Source organism: Schistocerca nitens, chromosome 5, assembly GCF_023898315.1.
Source record: "Schistocerca nitens isolate TAMUIC-IGC-003100 chromosome 5, iqSchNite1.1, whole genome shotgun sequence".
Lineage (NCBI taxonomy): Eukaryota > Metazoa > Arthropoda > Insecta > Orthoptera > Acrididae > Schistocerca > Schistocerca nitens.
Window position 1 is genome coordinate 396,956,608 of NC_064618.1, and position 21,909 is coordinate 396,978,516.

The following is a 21,909-nucleotide window of genomic DNA, read 5'->3' on the forward strand; positions in this document are numbered from 1 at the left end:
CTCCTGGAAATGGAAAAAAGAACACATTGACACCGGTGTGTCAGACCCACCATACTTGCTCCGGACACTGCGAGAGGGCTGTACAAGCAATGATCACACGCACGGCACAGCGGACACACCAGGAACCGCGGTGTTGGCCGTCGAATGGCGCTAGCTGCGCAGCATTTGTGCACCGCCGCCGTCAGTGTCAGCCAGTTTGCCGTGGCATACGGAGCTCCATCGCAGTCTTTAACACTGGTAGCATGCCGCGACAGCGTGGACGTGAACCGTATGTGCAGTTGACGGACTTTGAGCGAGGGCGTATAGTGGGCATGCGGGAGGCCGGGTGGACGTACCGCCGAATTGCTCAACACGTGGGGCGTGAGGTCTCCACAGTACATCGATGTTGTCGCCAGTGGTCGGCGGAAGGTGCACGTGCCCGTCGACCTGGGACCGGACCGCAGCGACGCACGGATGCACGCCAAGACCGTAGGATCCTACGCAGTGCCGTAGGGGACCGCACCGCCACTTCCCAGCAAATTAGGGACACTGTTGCTCCTGGGGTATCGGCGAGGACCATTCGCAACCGTCTCCATGAAGCTGGGCTACGGTCCCGCACACCGTTAGGCCGTCTTCCGCTCACGCCCCAACATCGTGCAGCCCGCCTCCAGTGGTGTCGCGACAGGCGTGAATGGAGGGACGAATGGAGACGTGTCGTCTTCAGCGATGAGAGTCGCTTCTGCCTTGGTGCCAATGATGGTCGTATGCGTGTTTGGCGCCGTGCAGGTGAGCGCCACAATCAGGACTGCATACGACCGAGGCACACAGGGCCAGCACCCGGCATCATGGTGTGGGGAGAGATCTCCTACACTGGCCGTACACCACTGGTGACCGTCGAGGGGACACTGAATAGTGCACGGTACATCCAAACCGTCATCGAACCCATCGTTCTACCATTCCTAGACCGGCAAGGGAACTTGCTGTTCCAACAGGACAATGCACGTCCGCATGTATCCCGTGCCACCCAACGTGCTCTAGAAGGTGTAAGTCAACTACCCTGGCCAGCAAGATCTCCGGATCTGTCCCCCATTGAGCATGTTTGGGACTGGATGAAGCGTCGTCTCACGCGGTCTGCACGTCCAGCACGAACGCTGGTCCAACTGAGGCGCCAGGTGGAAATGGCATGGCAAGCCGTTCCACAGGACTACATCCAGCATCTCTACGATCGTCTCCATGGGAGAATAGCAGCCTGCATTGCTGCGAAAGGTGGATATACACTGTACTAGTGCCGACATTGTGTATGCTCTGTTGCCTGTGTCTATGTGCCTGTGGTTCTGTCAGTGTGATCATGTGATGTATCTGACCCCAGGAATGTGTCAATAAAGTTTCCCCTTCCTGGGACAATGAATTCACGGTGTTCTTATTTCAATTTCCAGGAGTGTAAATTCATTTGCATAACATTACGAAAATAATTACACACAAAGACATGACAGTTTCGACCACAAGCATTTCCTTTCAGTGTGAAAGTTTAAAACATTTAAAAACGACAGGACACAAATACATCCGCTGGACTGTATCCAACAATTCAATGCGGCACTCCCACCGTCAACATAAGCTAGAATTTATTAATAGTTTTCTTGATGGGGAACCAGCGAGAGGAATGCGACCAATTGCTAGACAGTGTTTTTCAGTAGAAGCATTCCAGGAAGCATTTCTAGCAGCATATTGGTCAGATACCACACAGTTTAGCATTAAAGATCGGCTAATTAGTCTGCCAAATTTCGAGAATTCTACTTTCCCAACAATAACACAATTTTTTGAGCATATGATTGAACAAAACCAATACCTCAATGAGCCATACAGTCAATCCGCAATAATATAGCTGTGTATTTCAAAACTCCCCAGAGCATTAAAATTGTCATTATTAACAGGCCACCAAAAGGATAGCGTGTACACATTTAGAGACATCCTGCAATTGCTAGAGGTACACCAGGCAGATTATGCGTTTATTAATAAGAACTTTTCACGACATAACGCAAACCAGACAAACAATGCTAATTTTTAGGAAGCACGATTTGGCAATAACAATCGTAACAAACGCTTTCGCAGCGAAAATGAAAATTTTAATCGAGAATACACACAGGGATTTAATGAATAGCAGTATAATAACAATGTACATTACAATTGAAGACAGCAACGAAGCCATCCAAATAACACGACACATATACGACAGGAAATGCCGAACCGGTCAAACTCATGACTCATCGCCCAGATAAGGCGCCAGGGGCAAGCCATTATACGGGTCAGCCGCAAAATACACAAAACGAACAAAGACAGCCTTTTCAGAGAAACACGCGTGCCTCGCCGTATAACCACAGCTATAACGACAGAAGGAGAGAAAACGAACACCAAGCGCAAAGGACATTCTACAATGATAATTTTCATAGAAATTCAAACAATGCACAACAGCCAAGTTATCGTATGAATGTACCAGACACAAGATTTCATCCGCCACCTACCGCTAATAATCAAAACGGTAGAACAGTACAGCTTATAGAAAACACGCAGCATTCCCCGATAGAAAATGAAATGTCAGAATATTTATGACTAGACATAGCCTGTGATGAATCTCTAAATGACGACACTATGGATAAGGACAGAGAAAAGGTAACGATAGAGAATGCCATTACATTCGACGACGTGCGAGACACATTGTTATACGGAAGACCCATCATACAGAAAACTATATGCCACCCAATAATCCAGATAAATTTAAAGTCACAAAATATTTTATCAATAATTGATTCAGCCTCACCAATGTGCTTAATTAACGAAGACACGTTTAACAGATGTAATAGCAATAATGATTACCCAGTATTCCCGTTAAACAAAACAAGTTAAGGGAGCATTTACAGGAAAAAAACATGAAGTCAAAAGACAGACACAATTAACGTTTGTTTTTGCAGGGCAAACTTTCCACAGCAATTGTTGGATAGTTCCACATTTAACAACTGATATAATATTAGGAATGAATTTTCTCGTACAGTACGACGCAAAGATTGACTTTAAATCGTCATACCTAACATTACAGAAGAAAGACAGTGAAGTGATAGATTTCGTAACACAGCATCCTCAGAAGAACAAAATATGCACAGGATCGAGATTATTGCAGATTCTAAAGATAACGATTGTTATCTCACACTATACACGAAAACACATAATGACATGGCATAGGAACAGGAGTATAATGTATTAGAGACAATTACACGCAAGGTTGGAGACAGTATAGTAAAATACGACAGAGAATGCACAGAATTAGAAAATATTCTTGTGCAACATAAAACAGTTTTTAACAATGTTCCAGGAACGATGACAGGATTTATATACGAATTTCAGGTGAAACCACACGAGACTTTCAAAGCAAAACACTATCCAATCCTGCATATACACACAGAAGCAGTTAAGAAAGAGTTACGAGCAATGATTGATCAGTGTATAACTGAACCAGCAGCAAGCCAATATATAAATCCATTACCCATCGTTGAATAGAAGGATGGATCACTCCGTTTAGTTTTAGATTCACGTCAGGTTAATAAAATAATCATTACAGAAACTGACCGATCACAGACGTTAGAAGAGTTACTGCAAAAGTTTCATGGCACCTCCATATATACCACCCTGGATCTCAAATCAGGATTTTGGCAAATCCAGTTGCATCCAAATTGCCGAAAGTATACGGCATTCCTTTGCTTTGGTGAATGTTACCAATTTTTTAAACTTCCGTTTGGACTAACGATTTCGTCTGCAGCCTTTATACGAGGAATGAATACAATTCTCCCACAGGATCTTAAAAACAAAATTACTACATATGCAGATGACATTCTAATCGCAGCAGAAAACTGGGAACAGCACAACCACACTCTTCAGCAATTACTGAATACATTCGGGCAGAACGGTGTAACTATAAACCTCCGTAAATCTGAATTTGAAAAAGCCTCAATAAAATTTCTAGGTCATATCATTTCCCAAACAGGTGTTGCACCAGACTCTGACAAATTGTAAGCATTGAAAGATATCGACATGCCAACAAACAAGAAGGAACTTCGGAGCTTTATAGACCTTATTAATAATTTTAGAAAATTCATTCATTATAAAGCATTAGACACACCCTTGCTATACCAGCTCACAAGTAAACACACAATTTGGTCATGGAATAAAGACGTTGAAGCTGAATTCGAGAATTTGAAAGAAGCGTTACTGAGTGCACCTTTGTTATCACATCCTGACCCAACACAAAACTTTTCCATTGCAACAGATAGTGCAACTGAAGCACTAGGAGTACATATTTTCCAGGAAGTAGAGGAGGAAGTTAAGACAATCGTTGAACATACTGCGTTTGCAAGCAGTATACTTTCTCCAGCAGAGCGCAATTATTCTGTACCAGAATTAGAGACGCTATGCGTAGTATATGCATTTAAGAGATTCCGTCATTATCTATATGGAAGACACGCCACAGTATATACCGATCACCGAGCAATCCAGTTTTTATAATCAGCAGAACTTACGCATGATAGGTTAAGCCGTTGGAAATTATATCTACAAGAGTTCGACTTTACCACTGTACACATCCCAGGCACGTAGAATATTGTATCGCTTATTGAAGGAAATAGTGCGCATATAGTATTAGGAACGGAAAGTTGGTTAAAACCGGAAGTGAACAGTAACGAAATCCTAGACACAGAATGGAATATATACCGCAAGGATAGGATAAACGCCAATGGTGGAGGAGTATTTATAGCAGTACAGAATTCAATAATATCCAGTGAACTTATTAGCGAATGCGAATGTGAAATAATCTGGGTTAAGTTAAGTATCAAAGGTGGGTCAGATATGATAGTCGGATGCTTCTATAGACCACCTGCATCAGCAACCGTAGTAGTTGAGCGCCTCAGAGAGAACCTGCAGAACGTCGTGAAGAAGTTTCGTGATCATACTATTGTAATAGGGGGAGACTTCAATCTACCAGGTATAGAATGGGATAGTCACACAATCAGAACTGGAGCCAGGGACAGAGACTCTTGTGACATTATCCTGACTGCCTTGTCCGAGAATTACTTCGAGCAGATAGTTAGAGAACCAACTCGTGAAGCTAACGTTTTAGATCTCATAGCAACAAATAGACCGGAACTTTTCGACTCCGTGAATGTAGAAGAGGGTATCAGTGATCATAAGTCAGTGGTTGCATCAATGACTACAAGTGTAATAAGAAATGCCAAGAAAGGAAGGAAAATATATTTGCTTAACAAGAGTGATAGGGCACAAATCGCAGAATATCTGAGTGACCACCATCAAACGTTCATTTCTGAGGAAGAGGATGTGGAACAAAAATTGAAAAAATTCAGAAACATCGTCCAGTACGCCTTAGATGAGTTCGTACCGACTAAGGTCCAAAGCGAGGGGAAAGATCCACCGTGGTATAACAATCATGTACGAAAGGTACTACGGAAACAAAGAAAGCTTCATCATAGGTTTAAGAGTAGTCGAATCATAGCTGATAAGGAAAAGCTGAACGAAGCGAAAAAGAGCGTAAAGAGAGCAATGAGAGAAGCATTCAACGAATTCGAACATAAAACATTGGCAAACAATCTAAACAAGAACCCTAAAAAGTTTTGGTCATATGTAAAATCGGTAAGCGGATCTAAATCCCCTATTCAGTCACTCGTTGACCACGATGGCACCGAAACAGAGGACGACCGAAGAAAGGCAGAAATACTGAATTCAGTGTTCCGAAACTGTTTCACTGCGGAAAATCGTAACACGGTCCCTAACTTCAGCCGTCGCACGGACGCCAAAATGGAAAATATTGAAATAAACGATATCGGAATTGAAAAACAACTGCTATCACTTAGTAGCGGAAAAGCATCCGGACCAGACGAGATACCCGTAAGATTCTACAGTGATTATGCTAAAGAACTTGCCCCCTTTCTATCAGCAATTTATCGTAGATCTCTGGAAGAACGTAAAGTACCTAGCGACTGGAAGAAAGCGCAGGTCGTTCCCATTTTCAAGAAGGGTCATAAATCAGATGCGAATAATTATAGGCCTATTTCGCTTACGTCAATCTGTTGTAGAATAATGGAACATGTTTTATGTTCTCGTATTATGACGTTCTTAGATAATACAAATCTCCTTCATCATAACCAACATGGATTCCGCAAACAGAGATCATGTGAAACTCAGCTCGCCCTATTTGCCCAAGAAATTCACAGTGCCGTAGACACTGGCGAGCAGATTGATGCCGTATTCCTGGACTTCAGGAAGGCATTTGATACGGTTCCGCACTTACGTTTAGTGAAAAAAATACGAGCTTACGGAATATCGGACCAGGTTTGTGATTGGATTCAGGATTTCCTAGAAGAAAGAACACAACATGTCATTCTTAACGGTTCAAAATCTGCAGATGTAGAGGTAATTTCGGGAGTACCGCAAGGAAGCGTGATAGGACCTTTATTGTTTACAATATACATAAATGACTTAGTTGACAACATCGGTAGCTCCGTGAGGCTATTTGCAGATGACACGGTTGTCTACAAGAAAGTAGCAACATCAGAAGACTCGTACGTACTCCAGGAAGACCTGCAGAGGATTAATGAATGGTGCGACAGCTGGCAGCTTTCCCTAAACGTAGATAAATGTAATATAATGCGCATACATAGGGGCAGAAATCCATTCCAGTACGATTATGCCATAGGTGGTAAATCATTGGAAGCGGTAACGACCGTAAAATACTTAGGAGTTACTATCCGGAGCGATCTGAAGTGGAATGATCACATAAAACAAATAGTGGGAAAAGCAGGCGCCAGGTTGAGATTCATAGGAAGAATTCTAAGAAAATGTGACTCATCGACGAAAGAAGTAGCTTACAAAACGCTTGTTCGTCCGATTCTTGAGTATTGCTCATCAGTATGGGACCCTTACCAGGTTGGATTAATAGAAGAGATAGACATGATCCAGCGAAAAGCAGCGCGATTCGTCATGGGGACATTTAGTCAGCGCGAGAGCGTTACGGAGATGCTGAACAAGCTCCGGTGGCGGACACTTCAAGAAAGGCGTTACGCAATACGGAGAGGTTTATTATCGAAATTACGAGAGAGCACATTCCGGGAAGAGATGGGCAACATATTACTACCGCCCACATATATCTCGCGTAATGATCACAACGAAAAGATCCGAGAAATTAGAGCAAATACGGAGACTTACAAGCAGTCGTTCTTCCCACGCACAATTCGTGAATGGAACAGGGAAGGGGGGATCAGATAGTGGTACAATAAGTACCCTCCGCCACACACCGTAAGGTGGCTCGCGGAGTATAGATGTAGATGTAGATTGTTGCCGACGTACTATCGAGATCTATACACCATAAACGATTAAAGAAAGAAAATACCTTCTGCCACAACAACCATACTATTATGCGTATCAAACAAGTAGCTTTCGAAAACTTTATATCATCAGCATTACAGGACTTAGAGAGAGAACAGCAGAAATATGAAACACTAAAAGAGATTCTAACGCTTTGGCTAGGCAAGAACAACGCAAAAATCAGACATAATTATACTATACATCAAAATATTCTGTTTATTCGCCCATATCCAGACGGCAACAATTGGCTTTTACGCATTCCAGAAGGGATCAGAAACAAATCGACATGGTGCACGCACCTAAGCTATGCACATTACGGAGCTAGGAAACGCTTTCTAATTCTTCGACAAAATTGTCACTTCAACAATATGGAAAAACACATTCGCAAAGTTATAGCATCCTGCTAGATATGTCAGAAAGCTAAATCATCAACAGTATCACATATGCCACCACTGTATCCCATCATACCGGAGAAGTTAGACACATGTCAGCAGTAGATCTTTTCGGTCAAATCCCCAGAACAAGTAAAGGTTATAGTTATATTTTAGTAGCCATAGAAATGACATCCAAATTTGTAACATTTTTTCCACTAAGGAAAGCAACAGCTAGAACAGTATCAAGAGCATTTGTAAGAGATTTTCTAACAGTAGTAGAACATGTACAGAAGGTTATTTAAGATAACGGACCGCAGTTTGGGTCAGACATATGGAAACAAATGTTAGAGAGTAAGAACATAACACAAATACACATATCAAGATATCACAGTTCTTCTAACCCGTCAGAAAGAATAATGAAAGAGATCGGGAAACTATGTAGAATTTATTGCCACAGAAAGCATACAACATGGGACGAATACGTCTCACAGTTTCAGGAAGTAATAAATGCAATACCTAATGAGTCAACGATGCTCTCACCAACTGTAATACTGACGAATAAAGACCCACCGAATAAACTTACTGAAATGATTACTTTTCCAAAGAAGCGTAGACTTTGTCATTGTGAGATAGCAGACATGGCACTAGCGAACATTAAACGAGCTGCAGATCGTCGGAAGAGACAGCAGAAACAGTAAGTAGATTACACAAGTACGAGATTGGAGATAAGGTACTACTCCGTACCCATTATCTGTCACATAAAGGAAAGAACCGATGCAAAAAAAAAAAAAAAAAAAATGAATTTCTATATGCAGGACCGTACAGAATTCGAAATATTCCGCACGCTAATGTAGTACACATTGAGACACGCAGAACAAAAAAATCGAGAGGAAACCATCATATATCGAACATAAAGAAATTCTTAAAATAGAAAAACCTTCTTACAGGGATACATATAGACAGAGTATAACAATGAGCTTTTTGACACATTCCAGCAAGCCCGAACACAGTGAGCTACTAATGGGTTATTTACGTGCACAACAGGTCGCCTCGATTCGACCGTAGATAATTACACTGAACATTAATAGCAGTCTTAGGAGCTTTCTCGCAGAAAAATTTATTTCACATTATGTAAGGTAAGTGAAACAATTGACAGGACTACTTTCAATGTAAATGTATAACACGTACAAATGATTTTCATACAGTAGTAGCAATTAGATGTATTCTTTAACCCATGCATGCAGCATTGTTGTCATAGTTCACCAAAATAAACATAATTTTAATTATAAGTATTGAATATGGAGATATATCGATAAATGCATTACAGGTCATGCCGAGAGCTGAGGCGATTTTACAGATGCAGAGAGATGTTGAAGTCATGCAGTGCGCTGACGATTATTAACCATGAATATTTTATTATAGGTAATACAGAGAGATGTTGAAGTCATGTCGTGCGCTGACGATTATTAACAATGAATACTTTATTATAGGCTATGCAGAGAGATGACACGAGGTACAAAGGAGGGAGGAGAATGAAGATGTTAGTATGTAAGGAATATAATTTAGTAATGGTTTATTTTGATAACAGGTGACACAGCGCAGTGCAGCACTACGGATGGAGGAACCACATTAAACTGCTTACTATATGTACATTGCTATTCGAAAAATTTTTTCTACATTGAACATGATATCTTTTACATCAGATACATACACAGGAAAAACAGATCACGCCATATGTCAGCATACCGATTCGCATTCTGCGCAAAATACAAATGTTTTCTCTTAAATAATGACGATGTGTGCTAAACAACTCAAACATAATTTATAGTCGATTGACAATATGACTCGTAACTGACGAGAAAAAGTTTAACTATGAATTACGTAACTTCAGTCAAATTAATTAAAGAACAACGCCAACTTTGCTATTAAAGAATAACGTCAGCTTTGGTAATAAATACAGCCACTTATTATGACAGCCCACCAGCAGCTAATAGAGTATAGTAAAACAGAGTAAGTATATTCATGTCGCAGTTCGATGTAGCAGTCACATGGCGGAACAGTAACCGTAAAAAAGGTAAGGAACAGTTTTGGGTTATTGCAGGTAACTACTGAGAACCACGACGACGATACATTCTATGTTTCGTCGAAATAATCAGCAAATCACTTTTAATAAGCAGCATTTAAATTTGTATGCGAAGATAGCACTTATTGAGAAAGAGAATTAATTTCAAAGGGAAGATTTCACTTGTTATTATTAAGCAAGAGAGAGAAATCCTAAGGGAAGGTTTCATCGGTTATTGTAGAAGGATAGATATAGAGGAGACGGGAAGGTTTCAGTATCTCACTAAAACTCTGATGTTACACTACCATTTTCTTTGGTTTGTACTTTTGCGCCAGTTATGGTTTAGGGAGGTTTGCATTTCCAGTCAACGGTGGAAAACATTTTCATTTCTGCAATGGAATTTTCTTTTATTAACGGTTTCCAACTGAACATTACGCCCCTGCTCTGTATGGTGTGACAAATAAGATGTACGTCAAAATTTGTGCATCTTAGAGGAGGGATATAGGAATTTAACTATAATGACAAGATGTTCTCTGCATTACTCTTTTTATGTTTAAGCGATATAAGATGTCAGGGTACCTTGGAAATGCAGAGCGGAAATCGATTGGATTTCAGTTAGTTGCAGACAGTAAATCAGAGTGATAAGGGAGAACAATTTTACTAACTGTATTAGACGTCAAAGTACCTATAATCACTGGTGGTCTGCACAAACAAACGAACTCACTATACACATCGACAGAAACAGATTGTCACAACATCTAATGGTGAAGCATTTCAAGGGTAGAAAGTCAACTTCTGAACTCTCAGAGTTTTGTTTGAAAAGAGTGGGTACTTAGACGAAGTTTCTCAGCAGTAAGTTTTTCGCTGGTTCTGGCTTAGGTTTTAATCAATGTGACACTGGATATGTACTAACCTCTGGAAGTCTGTAGCGGTGCAGCGTGCTGTCTTCGAGTACCCGTCGACATCCACGTATTGGTAAGACATGACACATTCTCATTGATTCCGTCAGAGCAGCTCTGGTGTAAACCAATATACAAATGATAAATGTTTTTGTAATTATTTTATTTACATGGATTCACAGTCATCCTTTTAATGCGAATTACATAAGAACATATTACAATGGTTGAGGTCTCACTTCTTTATAAATCACATCCAGCTAAATGATTATTACAGAGGCATACGCAGAAACGTTTTTAAATATAAAGAGCGAACAAAAACGTCTCAGACTTCTAAACAAATATTGTAGTGTGCATTCTCCTTTCAGCGATGCGCCTGAGAATAATAATCTATAGTCAAAATGATTATTGGTCAGAGCATCGAAACAATAGATGCTAAAATTGAGGTTGAAATATTCCTATCTCTTTCGCAATTTTGATTTATCGATGAAGATCACACACGGTGTGCATTTCGATCGTCGTACGGATGCAGAAATGACATTATATTCATATGGCTCTGAGCACTATGGAACTTAACTTCTGAGGTCATCAGTCCCCTAGAACTTAGAACTACTTAAATCTAACTAACCTAAGGACATCACACACATCCATGCCCAAGGCAGCAGTCGAACTTGCGACCGTAGCGGTCGCGCGGTTCCAGACTGTAGCTCCTAGAACCGCTCGGCCACCCCCGTTGGCTATTATATTTGATACTGAAATTTCGGAAGGACTGTCTCCTTTTCCGGTTGTAGTCCATCGTAGGCCACTGAAGCAACGGAGTGCTCCACGAAACCGAAGGAAGAACAACACGCAGGATGTTTCAGTCTTTAGAGGATTTCTCCTTAATGAACTGGTCTACAAGGTAATACGTATCTAGTGCCTGGTTACCTATTCAGTTAAAATTCAACCACAGTTCTTTACATGGTCCTACTTAGAGCTAAATGTTTCAGGAAACTTTTTCTTATTTGCGAATATGAAAAACCAACAACTATATAAAGGAACATAGGCAACGAAAATTTGTGCCGCACCGGGACTCAGACCTGAATTTTCCGCTTTGCACTAAAGGACATCTTAATCGCTTTGGCTATTCGTCCACGACTGAAGACCACACGCAAACCTCGATACGGTGCCACTCTTGTGTCACGACCTATACTCGTACACTTATTGTAATTCTCCTACGCGCGATGACATTTTAATTGAAATTCGCTGCTTGGTATCGGTGGATAAATACTACACGGCATTGTCTGTGTTGTTAAGAAGAAGGCTGCAATGATCCTATGATCACGCATGAATGTCCTCATCTCTACGGGAATCATGTAATGTGTGTACGAGTGCACGTTCTCAGGGAGCCACGATGCCATAGGATGTGGCCGTGAATCGCGCACGGTTAAGAAACGCAGTTACGGCCATCGCTTGCGTAAAAGTGGAAATCGTTGTTCAAGTCCCTGTCCGGCACAAATATTCACTGTCGCCAGTTTCTTATACAGCTGGTAGTTGTTCACATTAGCAATTGGGAACACATTCCATGTACACTCCTGTAAATGGAAAAAAGAACACATTGACACCGGTGTGTCAGACCCACCATACTTGCTCCGGACACTGCGAGAGGGCTGTACAAGCAATGATCACACGCACGGCACAGCGGACACACCAGGAACCGCGGTGTTGGCCGTCGAATGGCGCAAGCTGCGCAGCATTTGTGCACCGCCGCCGTCAGTGTCAGCCAGTTTGCCGTGGCATACGGAGCTCCATCGCAGTCTTTAACACTGGTAGCATGCCGCGACAGCGTGGACGTGAACCGTATGTGCAGTTGACGGACTTTGAGCGAGGGCGTATAGTGGGCATGCGGGAGGCCGGGTGGACGTACCGCCGAATTGCTCAACACGTGGGGCGTGAGGTCTCCACAGTACATCGATGTTGTCGCCAGTGGTCGGCGGAAGGTGCACGTGCCCGTCGACCTGGGACCGGACCGCAGCGACTCACGGATGCACGCCAAGACCGTAGGATCCTACGCAGTGCCGTAGGGGACCGCACCGCCACTTCCCAGCAAATTAGGGACACTGTTGCTCCTGGGGTATCGGCGAGGACCATTCGCAACCGTCTCCATGAAGCTGGGCTACGGTCCCGCACACCGTTAGGCCGTCTTCCGCTCACGCCCCAACATCGTGCAGCCCGCCTCCAGTGGTGTCGCGACAGGCGTGAATGGAGGGACGAATGGAGACGTGTCGTCTTCAGCGATGAGAGTCGCTTCTGCCTTGGTGCCAATGATGGTCGTATGCGTGTTTAGCGCCGTGCAGGTGAGCGCCACAATCAGGACTGCATACGACCGAGGCACACAGGGCCAACACCCGGCATCATGGTGTGGGGAGCGGTCTCCTACACTGGCCGTACACCACTGGTGATCGTCGAGGGGACACTGAATAGTGCACGGTACATCCAAACCGTCATCGAACCCATCGTTCTACCATTCCTAGACCGGCAAGGGAACTTGCTGTTCCAACAGGACAATGCACGTCCGCATGTACCCCGTGCCACCCAACGTGCTCTAGAAGGTGTAAGTCAACTACCCTGGCCAGCAAGATCTCCGGATCTGTCCCCCATTGAGCATGTTTGGGACTGGATGAAGCGTCGTCTCACGCGGTCTGCACGTCCAGCACGAACGCTGGTCCAACTGAGGCGCCAGGTGGAAATAGCATGGCAAGCCGTTCCACAGGACTACATCCAGCATCTCTACGATCGTCTCCATGGGAGAATAGCAGCCTGCATTGCTGCGAAAGGTGGATATACACTGTACTAGTGCCGACATTGTGCATGCTCTGTTGCCTGTGTCTATGTGCCTGTGGTTCTGTCAGTGTGATCATGTGATGTATCTGACCCCAGGAATGTGTCAATAAAGTTTCCCCTTCCTGGGACAATGAATTCACGGTGTTCTTATTTCAATTTCCAGGAGTGTATTTCATGACGGCTGTAGTCGCCGCAGCGCCTGTTCCTTCGGATATACATGCAGATCCGAAGGAACATTCAGTTGTTCTTCTTAACAACAAAGGCACAGCAATTTATTAAATGTTTCAGTTTCGTCATTGATATATGACGCTACTGGCTCATTATCTAGTTTGCTGAAAACGTGAATCTTTCAGTTTGTTTTAATTGTCCTTTGTACTATGGTAATCATTATAGGTGCAACTGCCCCGTGGTCACTATAGCAGTTTCAGGGTGCATGTCCTTAAAGAGGTCAGGTCTATTTGTTAGCATTGGTTACAATACATTCCCACCGAACCTTTTAGAACATCAGGGAAGAAATCCTCTAAGTATACGACACTTACGTACGAAGCTTCATGGCAGACATTCGGTTGCTAGGACTCACGTAAGGCATTTGAGCTACAGGTCGGAGGTCGCTCGGTATTTCGCTTTGAGATGTTTATATTTTCCCACCTCCGCGTTGCAAATGTTTTGAGTGAAATGCCCAGTCGATGCGCTGTTGTTTTCACGTCAATTCTACCAACATTGAGAGTTGTTTAGTTCTCGGGGTTTTGTAAAATTCCTGAATTCATGTCTCGTCGCTGTGCAGCCTATGAAAAGGATTGCAGAAGACTCCCAAATAAATTCCAAAGTACAGTGCAGTTTTAATACCAATATATTTCCAGAACTCTGGTGTCCGAGCCTGGTGAACTGTACCGGTTACATCACATGTACCGAAAGTTGACATCAAATTACACAGAGTTCACAACAATCAACAGACGAGTGAGCCTACAATACTTTTGCTTGCAACCCTAGCCAAAAAACGAGTGCCCCAAGGCGCCTGCGTGATTCTATTTATACTTTTGTTAACAATTACCTACAATGAAAATTACAATTTTATGTAAAATCACAATTAAAAGTTAAACCGAATATGTGATACACATTGCTAAAAATTTACAATCTCAGTGCTGAACAAGTTGAACCTATTTTCAACTTAGTTACGAGTTAATATAACATTTTCTGACTAATTATGTTGCACGTAACAATTACATTTCTAAATTTGTATATAACAAATCAACTAGTGCCTGAATTTGAGTGCTAATATATATCGGAGATTCAATTAACATGCTTTATTTATATGTTCTATTTAATTTGCTGTAGTAATTTTATACTGATAGGTTTACTGGTACATCCTGACCATGTGCTACATTTCTTTCGATTAGTTACAGTATTAATCTCACATTTATACTATGTTTCTGACATAAGAACAATGTTAATCAGCAAAGCATCGTTTTCGAATTATATGTACACTGAAATAGTGTTTTTTTTGTATGTAATTTGGAAACAGGTCACTTTACAATTGATCAGTTAGGACTGGTGTTTATCTTTAATGCTCTCCGAGGGGTTCTGATAGGTAGCAATGAGATACAGTAATATTTCAGCTTCTGAGAGCAAGGATTGTCAATGCGCCATAGCCGGCGGAAGCTTGCTTACGTCCAGATCTTGCCATAGCTGCAAGGCATGCATCACTCATGATTGCATACGAGTGTCTGCCTGTTCATTGATCACACACATTTGACTCTTCTGACAGATAGACCATCCCCCAGGCTGTGGCTAAGCCATGTCTCCGCAGTATCCTTTCTTTCAGGAGTGCTAGTTCCGCAAGGTTCGCAGGAGGGCTTCTGTAAAGTTTGGAAGGTAGGAGACGAGATACTGGCAGAAGTAAAGCTGTGAGAACCGGGCGTGAGTCGTGCTTCGGTAGCTCAGATGGTAGAGCACTTGCCCGCGAAAGGCAAAGGTCCCGAGTTCGAGTCTCGGTCGGGCAGACAGTTTTAATCTGCCAGGAAGTTTCATATCAGCGCACACTCTGCTGCAGAGTGAAAATCTCATTCTGGATGATCAACCTCAATTGTCTTTAGCAATGGACCTGAGCTAAATCCATCACTAAACAGCTGGAACCGACGTGAATCTGTAAGTAAAATCCATTCCCTACAAACTGTTAAACTGCCTCGTAGAGAAACTACACATACGTTAAGCGTAAACTATTAAGGGTTTTGTCGTTATCTAACATTTGTGGGGCGCTCAACTGCGCGGTCATAAGCGCCGATCAAGAAAGAATGGAATGATTGCAACCCATGTAAGAATTCTAGTAACAGGTTATGGTGGAACAAAATGGGGGGCACGCTATTGGTAACTGAAAACACCAAATTGAGATTATGCATGAAAATAAATTTCTGAGACAGATAGTTCTACCACAAAAAATTATGGATATGGAAACAGATGAAGCCTTTCAAAAATTAATTTTGTAAACAGCCGTTGTTGGCTAGTTATCTGTATGGTTAAAAAAAGTGTACACTCTAAGGACAGAAAAAAAACAGAAAAGAACGACGCACCAGAAGGAATTATCCGAATGGGACGGAGATCGGTAGCTGTGATGTACTTGTAAAGGCCAACAAATGATTACAGCATCAGAAAAACAGGGTTGAGTTATTCAAGACAAAAAAATCACAAATTGGGCACGTCAATATCACGCTGGTCTACCTCTGGCCCTTATGTAAGCAGTTATTTGGCTTGGCATTGAATGATAAAGTTGCTGGATGTCCTCCTGAGCGATATAGTGCCAAATTCTGTCCAATTGGTGCGTTAGATTGTCAAAATTCCGAGCTGGTTGGAGGGCTCTACCAATAATGCTCCAAACATTCTCAATTGGGGAGAGATCCGGTGACCTTGCTGGCCAAGGTAGGGTTTGACAAGCACCAAGACAAGCAGTAGAAACTCTCGCTGTTCGCGAGCGTACATTGTTCTGCCGGAATGTAAGCCCAGGATGGTTTGTCATGAATGGCAACAAAATGGGGTGTATAATATTGTGGACATACCGCTCTGCTGTAATAGAGCCATGGACGATAACCAAAGAAGTCCTGCTATGAAATGAAATGGCACCCTAGACTATCACCCCTGGTTGTAGGGCTATGTGGCGGGCGACAGTCACATTGGTATCCAAAAAATGGTTCAAATGGCTCTGAGCACTATGGGAGTTAACATCGAAGATCATCAGTCCCCGAGACTTAGAACTACTTAAACCTAACTAACCTAAGAACATCACACACATCCATGCCCGAGGCAGGATTCGAACCTGCAGCCATAGCAGCAGCGCAGTTCCGGACTGAAGCGCCTAGAACTGCTCGGCCGCAACAACCGGCCATTGGTATCTCACCTTAGGTCTGGACGTCTGCAGACAATTTCATTGACTGGATTAGAATTGTCTTCAGGGATGAGTCCCGCTTCGAACTGAGCCGCGATGCCCAGCAAGGAAGTGTCTGGAGAAACCCCAGACAGCGGTGGGATACTAACCTGACTGTCGCCCACCGAGGTCCGACAACCATGAGTGAGGGTCTGGGGGTGCCGTTTCTTCTCATAGCGGGACCCCTTTGGTTGTCACCCGCTGCACCTTTACAGCACAGCGATGGTATTACACATCTCATTTTGTTGCCCTTCACGGAAAGTCATCCTGGCTTACATTTCAGCTAGATAATGCCTTGACGCACACGACAAAAGTTTCTACTGTTTGTCTTCATGCTTGCCAAACCCTTCCTTGGCCAACAAGGTCGCTGGATATCTCCCCAATTGAGAACAGTTGGAGCTTTGTTGGCAGGTCCCTCCAACCATCTCGTGTTTTTGGCGATCTAACTCGTCAATTGGACAGAATTCGGAGTAATATTCATCAGGAGGACATAAGGGGCAGGGGTGGACCAACGGGATATTGACTTGCTCAATTTATGATCCATTTTTTTCTGAAATTGTCATTTGTTGATCTGTACATGTACTCACATCTACTGATTTCTGTCACATTTTGGTAATTCCTTTGCGGGGCATCGTTCCTTTTTTGTCTTTGAATCAGTGTTAATATTAGTGTCTGGTAAACTGTTTGTAAAAATTAAGAATATTTAGTTAGCTGTATCACTAAATTACAAACATCATCCACTTGTCAAGTTTTAACAATTGTCTCCATAAGTTCATCAGTGTAAAGTTGATCTAAGTACCTGTCTTTGTCCTCGAGAGTTGGGAGTCTGTCAGCACCAACTGCATCTTTTATCTCTTTGTGCACTCGTTCCTGGACATCAGGATGTCGTAACATCATAAGGAATGCAAATCTAAGAGAGTTGCTCGTAGCTTCAGCACCAGCAGTAAACATATCGTAGCACAGCATGAGAAGCTGGCTCTCTGGAAAACAAAGAAAATCACTACAAACAGACAGCGAAAGTCTCTTTTTCGCCTGATGCATACCCATTAATGTGTGTGGGTTTGGATTCAGGGGAAGCAGGGAGTGAAACAACAACTCTTATGAAAAGAAGCTAAAAAACTTTACTGTGAAATGAAATCGGAACAGTCAAAAAAATAAATCTGCGAAATCAAAATCTGCTTCTGGGTAGCGCCCAGTAGGCTACGGTGTTGCTTCAGCCAATGCACTGCAACATGCTCTGATCTATTTTGGTATGTTACCCACGAAGTGCTCGAGACCAGTGATGAATACAGCCGCTTTCCTCCAGGAGGGAGGGAGGGCTGGGGGGGGGGGGGATATTAAGCTTGACGGGGGAGGGAAAGGGGTAAGTTTACATGTTTCAGATTTTATTGATAGCATACTAAAAAACAGCAGTGATACTAATATGTAAAAATTTCCTTAATTTCAGATATTTGTTTAAATCATGTGTGAGTACTAAGTAGATGTGGCCAAAATTATTTATTTATCTTAAAGAATAAAATTATGGTAATCAATAATACAACACTATTGCACGCAATAAGATAGGCCTACATTTACTAATGAATCGAGCGGTCTTTACGGTATATCTGCTCATGATGTCATCAATGAAAATTTCTGTAGGTTTCTCATCCCCAGTACATTTGCTAACATATACTGATGCACCACCATTATGACCACCTACTTAAAAGAACGTTGGTCCACTTCTTGAACGAAATTCAGCAGTGATTCTGCGTGCCTTGGATTCTACAAGAACTTTCTAGGTTTCCATACTTGTTTGTGGCTCCAGATGCCTACGAGCAGATCACACACTTCCCGTAATTTACGGGCTCTTGGTTTGTGGGCGTCGAGCTGGCACCAGATGGCATTCCATTTGGGTTTCATTGGATTCAGATAAGTCGAATTAGATGACCAAGACCTCAACGTCAGTTCACTATCATGCTCTTGAAACCACAGCAGCACGATTATGGCTTTGTGACACGGATAGTTATCCTTCTGGAAGATCCCATTGCTGTTAAGGAAGACATCAAGGACAACGGGTTAAGGTGGTCCCTAATAATGTTCCCTTAGTTCACAGTTGTCATGGTGCCTTCGATTGCTACCGCAGCTCCCATGGTAGCCCAGATGAATGTCCCCATAACATAATACTGCTCTCAAAGGCCTGCGTCGGTGGCACGCTGCATGTTTCGAGCAGCCATTCATCTGGATGACAGCGTATCTGAGCTCGAACATCGACCTGGCTTAAAAATAAATGGGACTCATCCGATCATGCGACACGATTTCATTGATCCGCGGTCCAATCTTGATAATCCTGTGCACATTGTAATCATAACTGACTATATTATCGGGTAAACATAGCAACACGTGGGGCTCCTTGTTGCGGAACACCATGTTCACCGCTGTTGACTGAACGGTGTGTTCCAAACCACTTGTGCTTGCGCCAGCACAATACTCTGTCATCAGATCTGCCACAGATCACCACCCGTCCTGCTTTAATGATGAGGTTTGGACGTCCAACATCTTCTCGCCTACTCATGGTCTCAGTATTCTTCAACCACTTTCCATAGACCCTCACCACAGCAGTACGCGCACAGCTTCGCCGTTTTCGTGATGCTCGCTCCCAGGCACTGGGCGACAACATCTGGCTTTTGGTAAAGTCGCTTAAGTCGGCGGGTTTCCGCATTTTCGCGACTTGTCGGCTGAATGATTCCCCATTCGTCTCTCCTTCGCTCATATACTTGTCTTGACGAGTCATGTGCCCTCTGCGTCACCAGGCAGCACACTACCTCTCGGTGGGCAGCGGTCATAATTTTTTGGCTCATTAGTGTATGTGGACCTTTCACTCTGAAATTAACCCAGTTTTCAAGATTAATGTAGCTTTTTTGTACCATCTTACAAATTAGAGATTCCTATTTTGTTGTGTGGGAGTGTTCTTCAATACTAAGGAAATACACACTCGAATTGAAGAAGACATTCCTTCGTGATTAACATTTGGATCGTTTAATTTCTGTAATTTACAATTTTAAATGCATCTCTGAAATGGCATGCTTTTATAGCTTTCCGGTACTTCCAGTAGATTTTCTAAATTGAGTGAAAGGTACAGAAATGAATACTCGTCGTGCTTTTTGCAGAGTTTCGACACCATTTTTAAATGCATATAACACAATTTACACACCGATCGTGATCAAAGTACAACCGACTGTACATACATTCCCATTTTTGCCGGTACTTAATCTGGCGTTCAACACATATGCCCCCCCTTTGGCAATGGTAACTTCTTTATATCGTAAGTTGGCATTGTCTCGTATATGTGTATAATCAGTTTAAATAAAACATTCTTAAACTTTGCATATGACTTGATTATTTTTTATTAAGGTAAAAGTAAAGGTAGTTCAAGATATCTTTAGCACCCCCTCCTTGATATTTTTCTGTATCCGCCGTTGGTCAGAAGTAGTACAAATTTCGTTCGAAAACTGAAGAAGAATAACTGAAGATTCACTAAGCAGTTCACCTTTACATTCTCTAGCACTTCTTTCAATTGACGCACACTCATCTATGTCTTCTTCGGTACACCTTCTTTTATTAGAATCGAAACTGTTTTTCGGCACTAACACTTTTCTTTTATACGAGGAATTGACGAGGACCACATCCACATTGCATAATCATGTCACTCTCCCGCAGTCTGACTTACTGTTAAAACAGCTGCATACAAGAAGTTGAAATTCATTACAAATGAAAGCTTAGTACTGTCGAGTGTGTAGCAGGCGGCAGACTTTGTATTTATATGGAGCCTTAGTGCGCGTATCAGCACATGCCGAGTTATCACGCTTTGTCGCTTGTTAGTTCCAAATTTCGTAGAGGGCGACATCCTACCGGCGCAGTTGAATTTTGTCAAAACAGTGCTAGCTTTTATTTATTACATTACAGGAGCCCAGACGATAATTTAAGTTCATGCATTATTTTGACTTTTAATGTTTTATACAATTAGATATGAATTTCTCAGGAGGAATTTTTATCTTCCAGGGGGTATTTCCCCTCCTTGGAGCACCCCTTCAATCCATCACTGTCCCCTTCAATCCATCACTGTTTGAGACGTCGCTGCTGTCATACAGTAAAGGCTATCATGGCTGGGGTCTTAGCTGTTGCTGATTCTTCCGTGTTTTTATAGTTGTCCAGAGATGCACTGGACATCTCCTGAGGTGCTCCTCGTTGTGCTGTGTCTTGCCAATCGACGAATTAGATATCGAAGAGCGACATAAATCCTGTGAGAAAGTTCGTAGTCGAAGATTACCTGCAGTAATATCACATTGTAACACTTTACAGTCGCGACACTCACTAATGTGATAGTTGTTACAGTCGGATCGAACCACACTAGCGCCTCTAACGGCAAGAAAGCCAGCCATGAGACAAATGTTTGTTTCTTATTATTTTCTGCTTAGTTAAAGAAATAGTTACTACTTTTTGCATTCCAAGCGTTGTTAAATTATCAAGAGACTTTGGTCGTGAAATAAGTGTTTCGGTGACATAAGCTACGACTTATTCGTGAAGAAATATTTTCGATTATGTGTATAATTGCATCTCAGTAAGCTGAAACCAAAAGAATGTAAACACGTATTTTACGCATGAGAAATATATATTTTTGTTGTATGTTCTTATTGTCAAAGGTACTTTTTGACACGTACCGATTTTGTACGGCGTCTAATGATTCGCATATTCTTGTACTTCACTTGACTTTCTGATACACGAATATATTTGTAAATGTAATTACATTTGCTTCAAAAGCGACTGCATTGAAGAATCTTGCCGTTTGTGAAATTGATTTCTTGTGTGTTGGGTAACAGTTTTGTTAGTTTTGACGTATTATTATCACGTATGTTTGGTTTTCCCCTCGGCTACAGTTGTGGTGGCTTGCTTGATACTTTAAAT

General features: G+C 42.4%; 1 protein-coding gene across 1 annotated transcript in view; it reads right to left on the bottom strand.

The window, feature by feature from the left end:
- Positions 1-21,909, bottom strand: part of LOC126260491 (methyl farnesoate epoxidase-like) — a 120,466-nt gene that overhangs the window by 16,360 nt on the left and 82,197 nt on the right. The window contains exons 6-7 of the mRNA XM_049957819.1: positions 17,768-17,948; positions 10,748-10,850 (exon numbers count right to left, since the gene is read on the bottom strand). Coding sequence (XP_049813776.1) covers positions 10,748-10,850; positions 17,768-17,948 — 284 coding nt within the window. The remainder of the gene's footprint in view (positions 1-10,747; positions 10,851-17,767; positions 17,949-21,909) is intronic.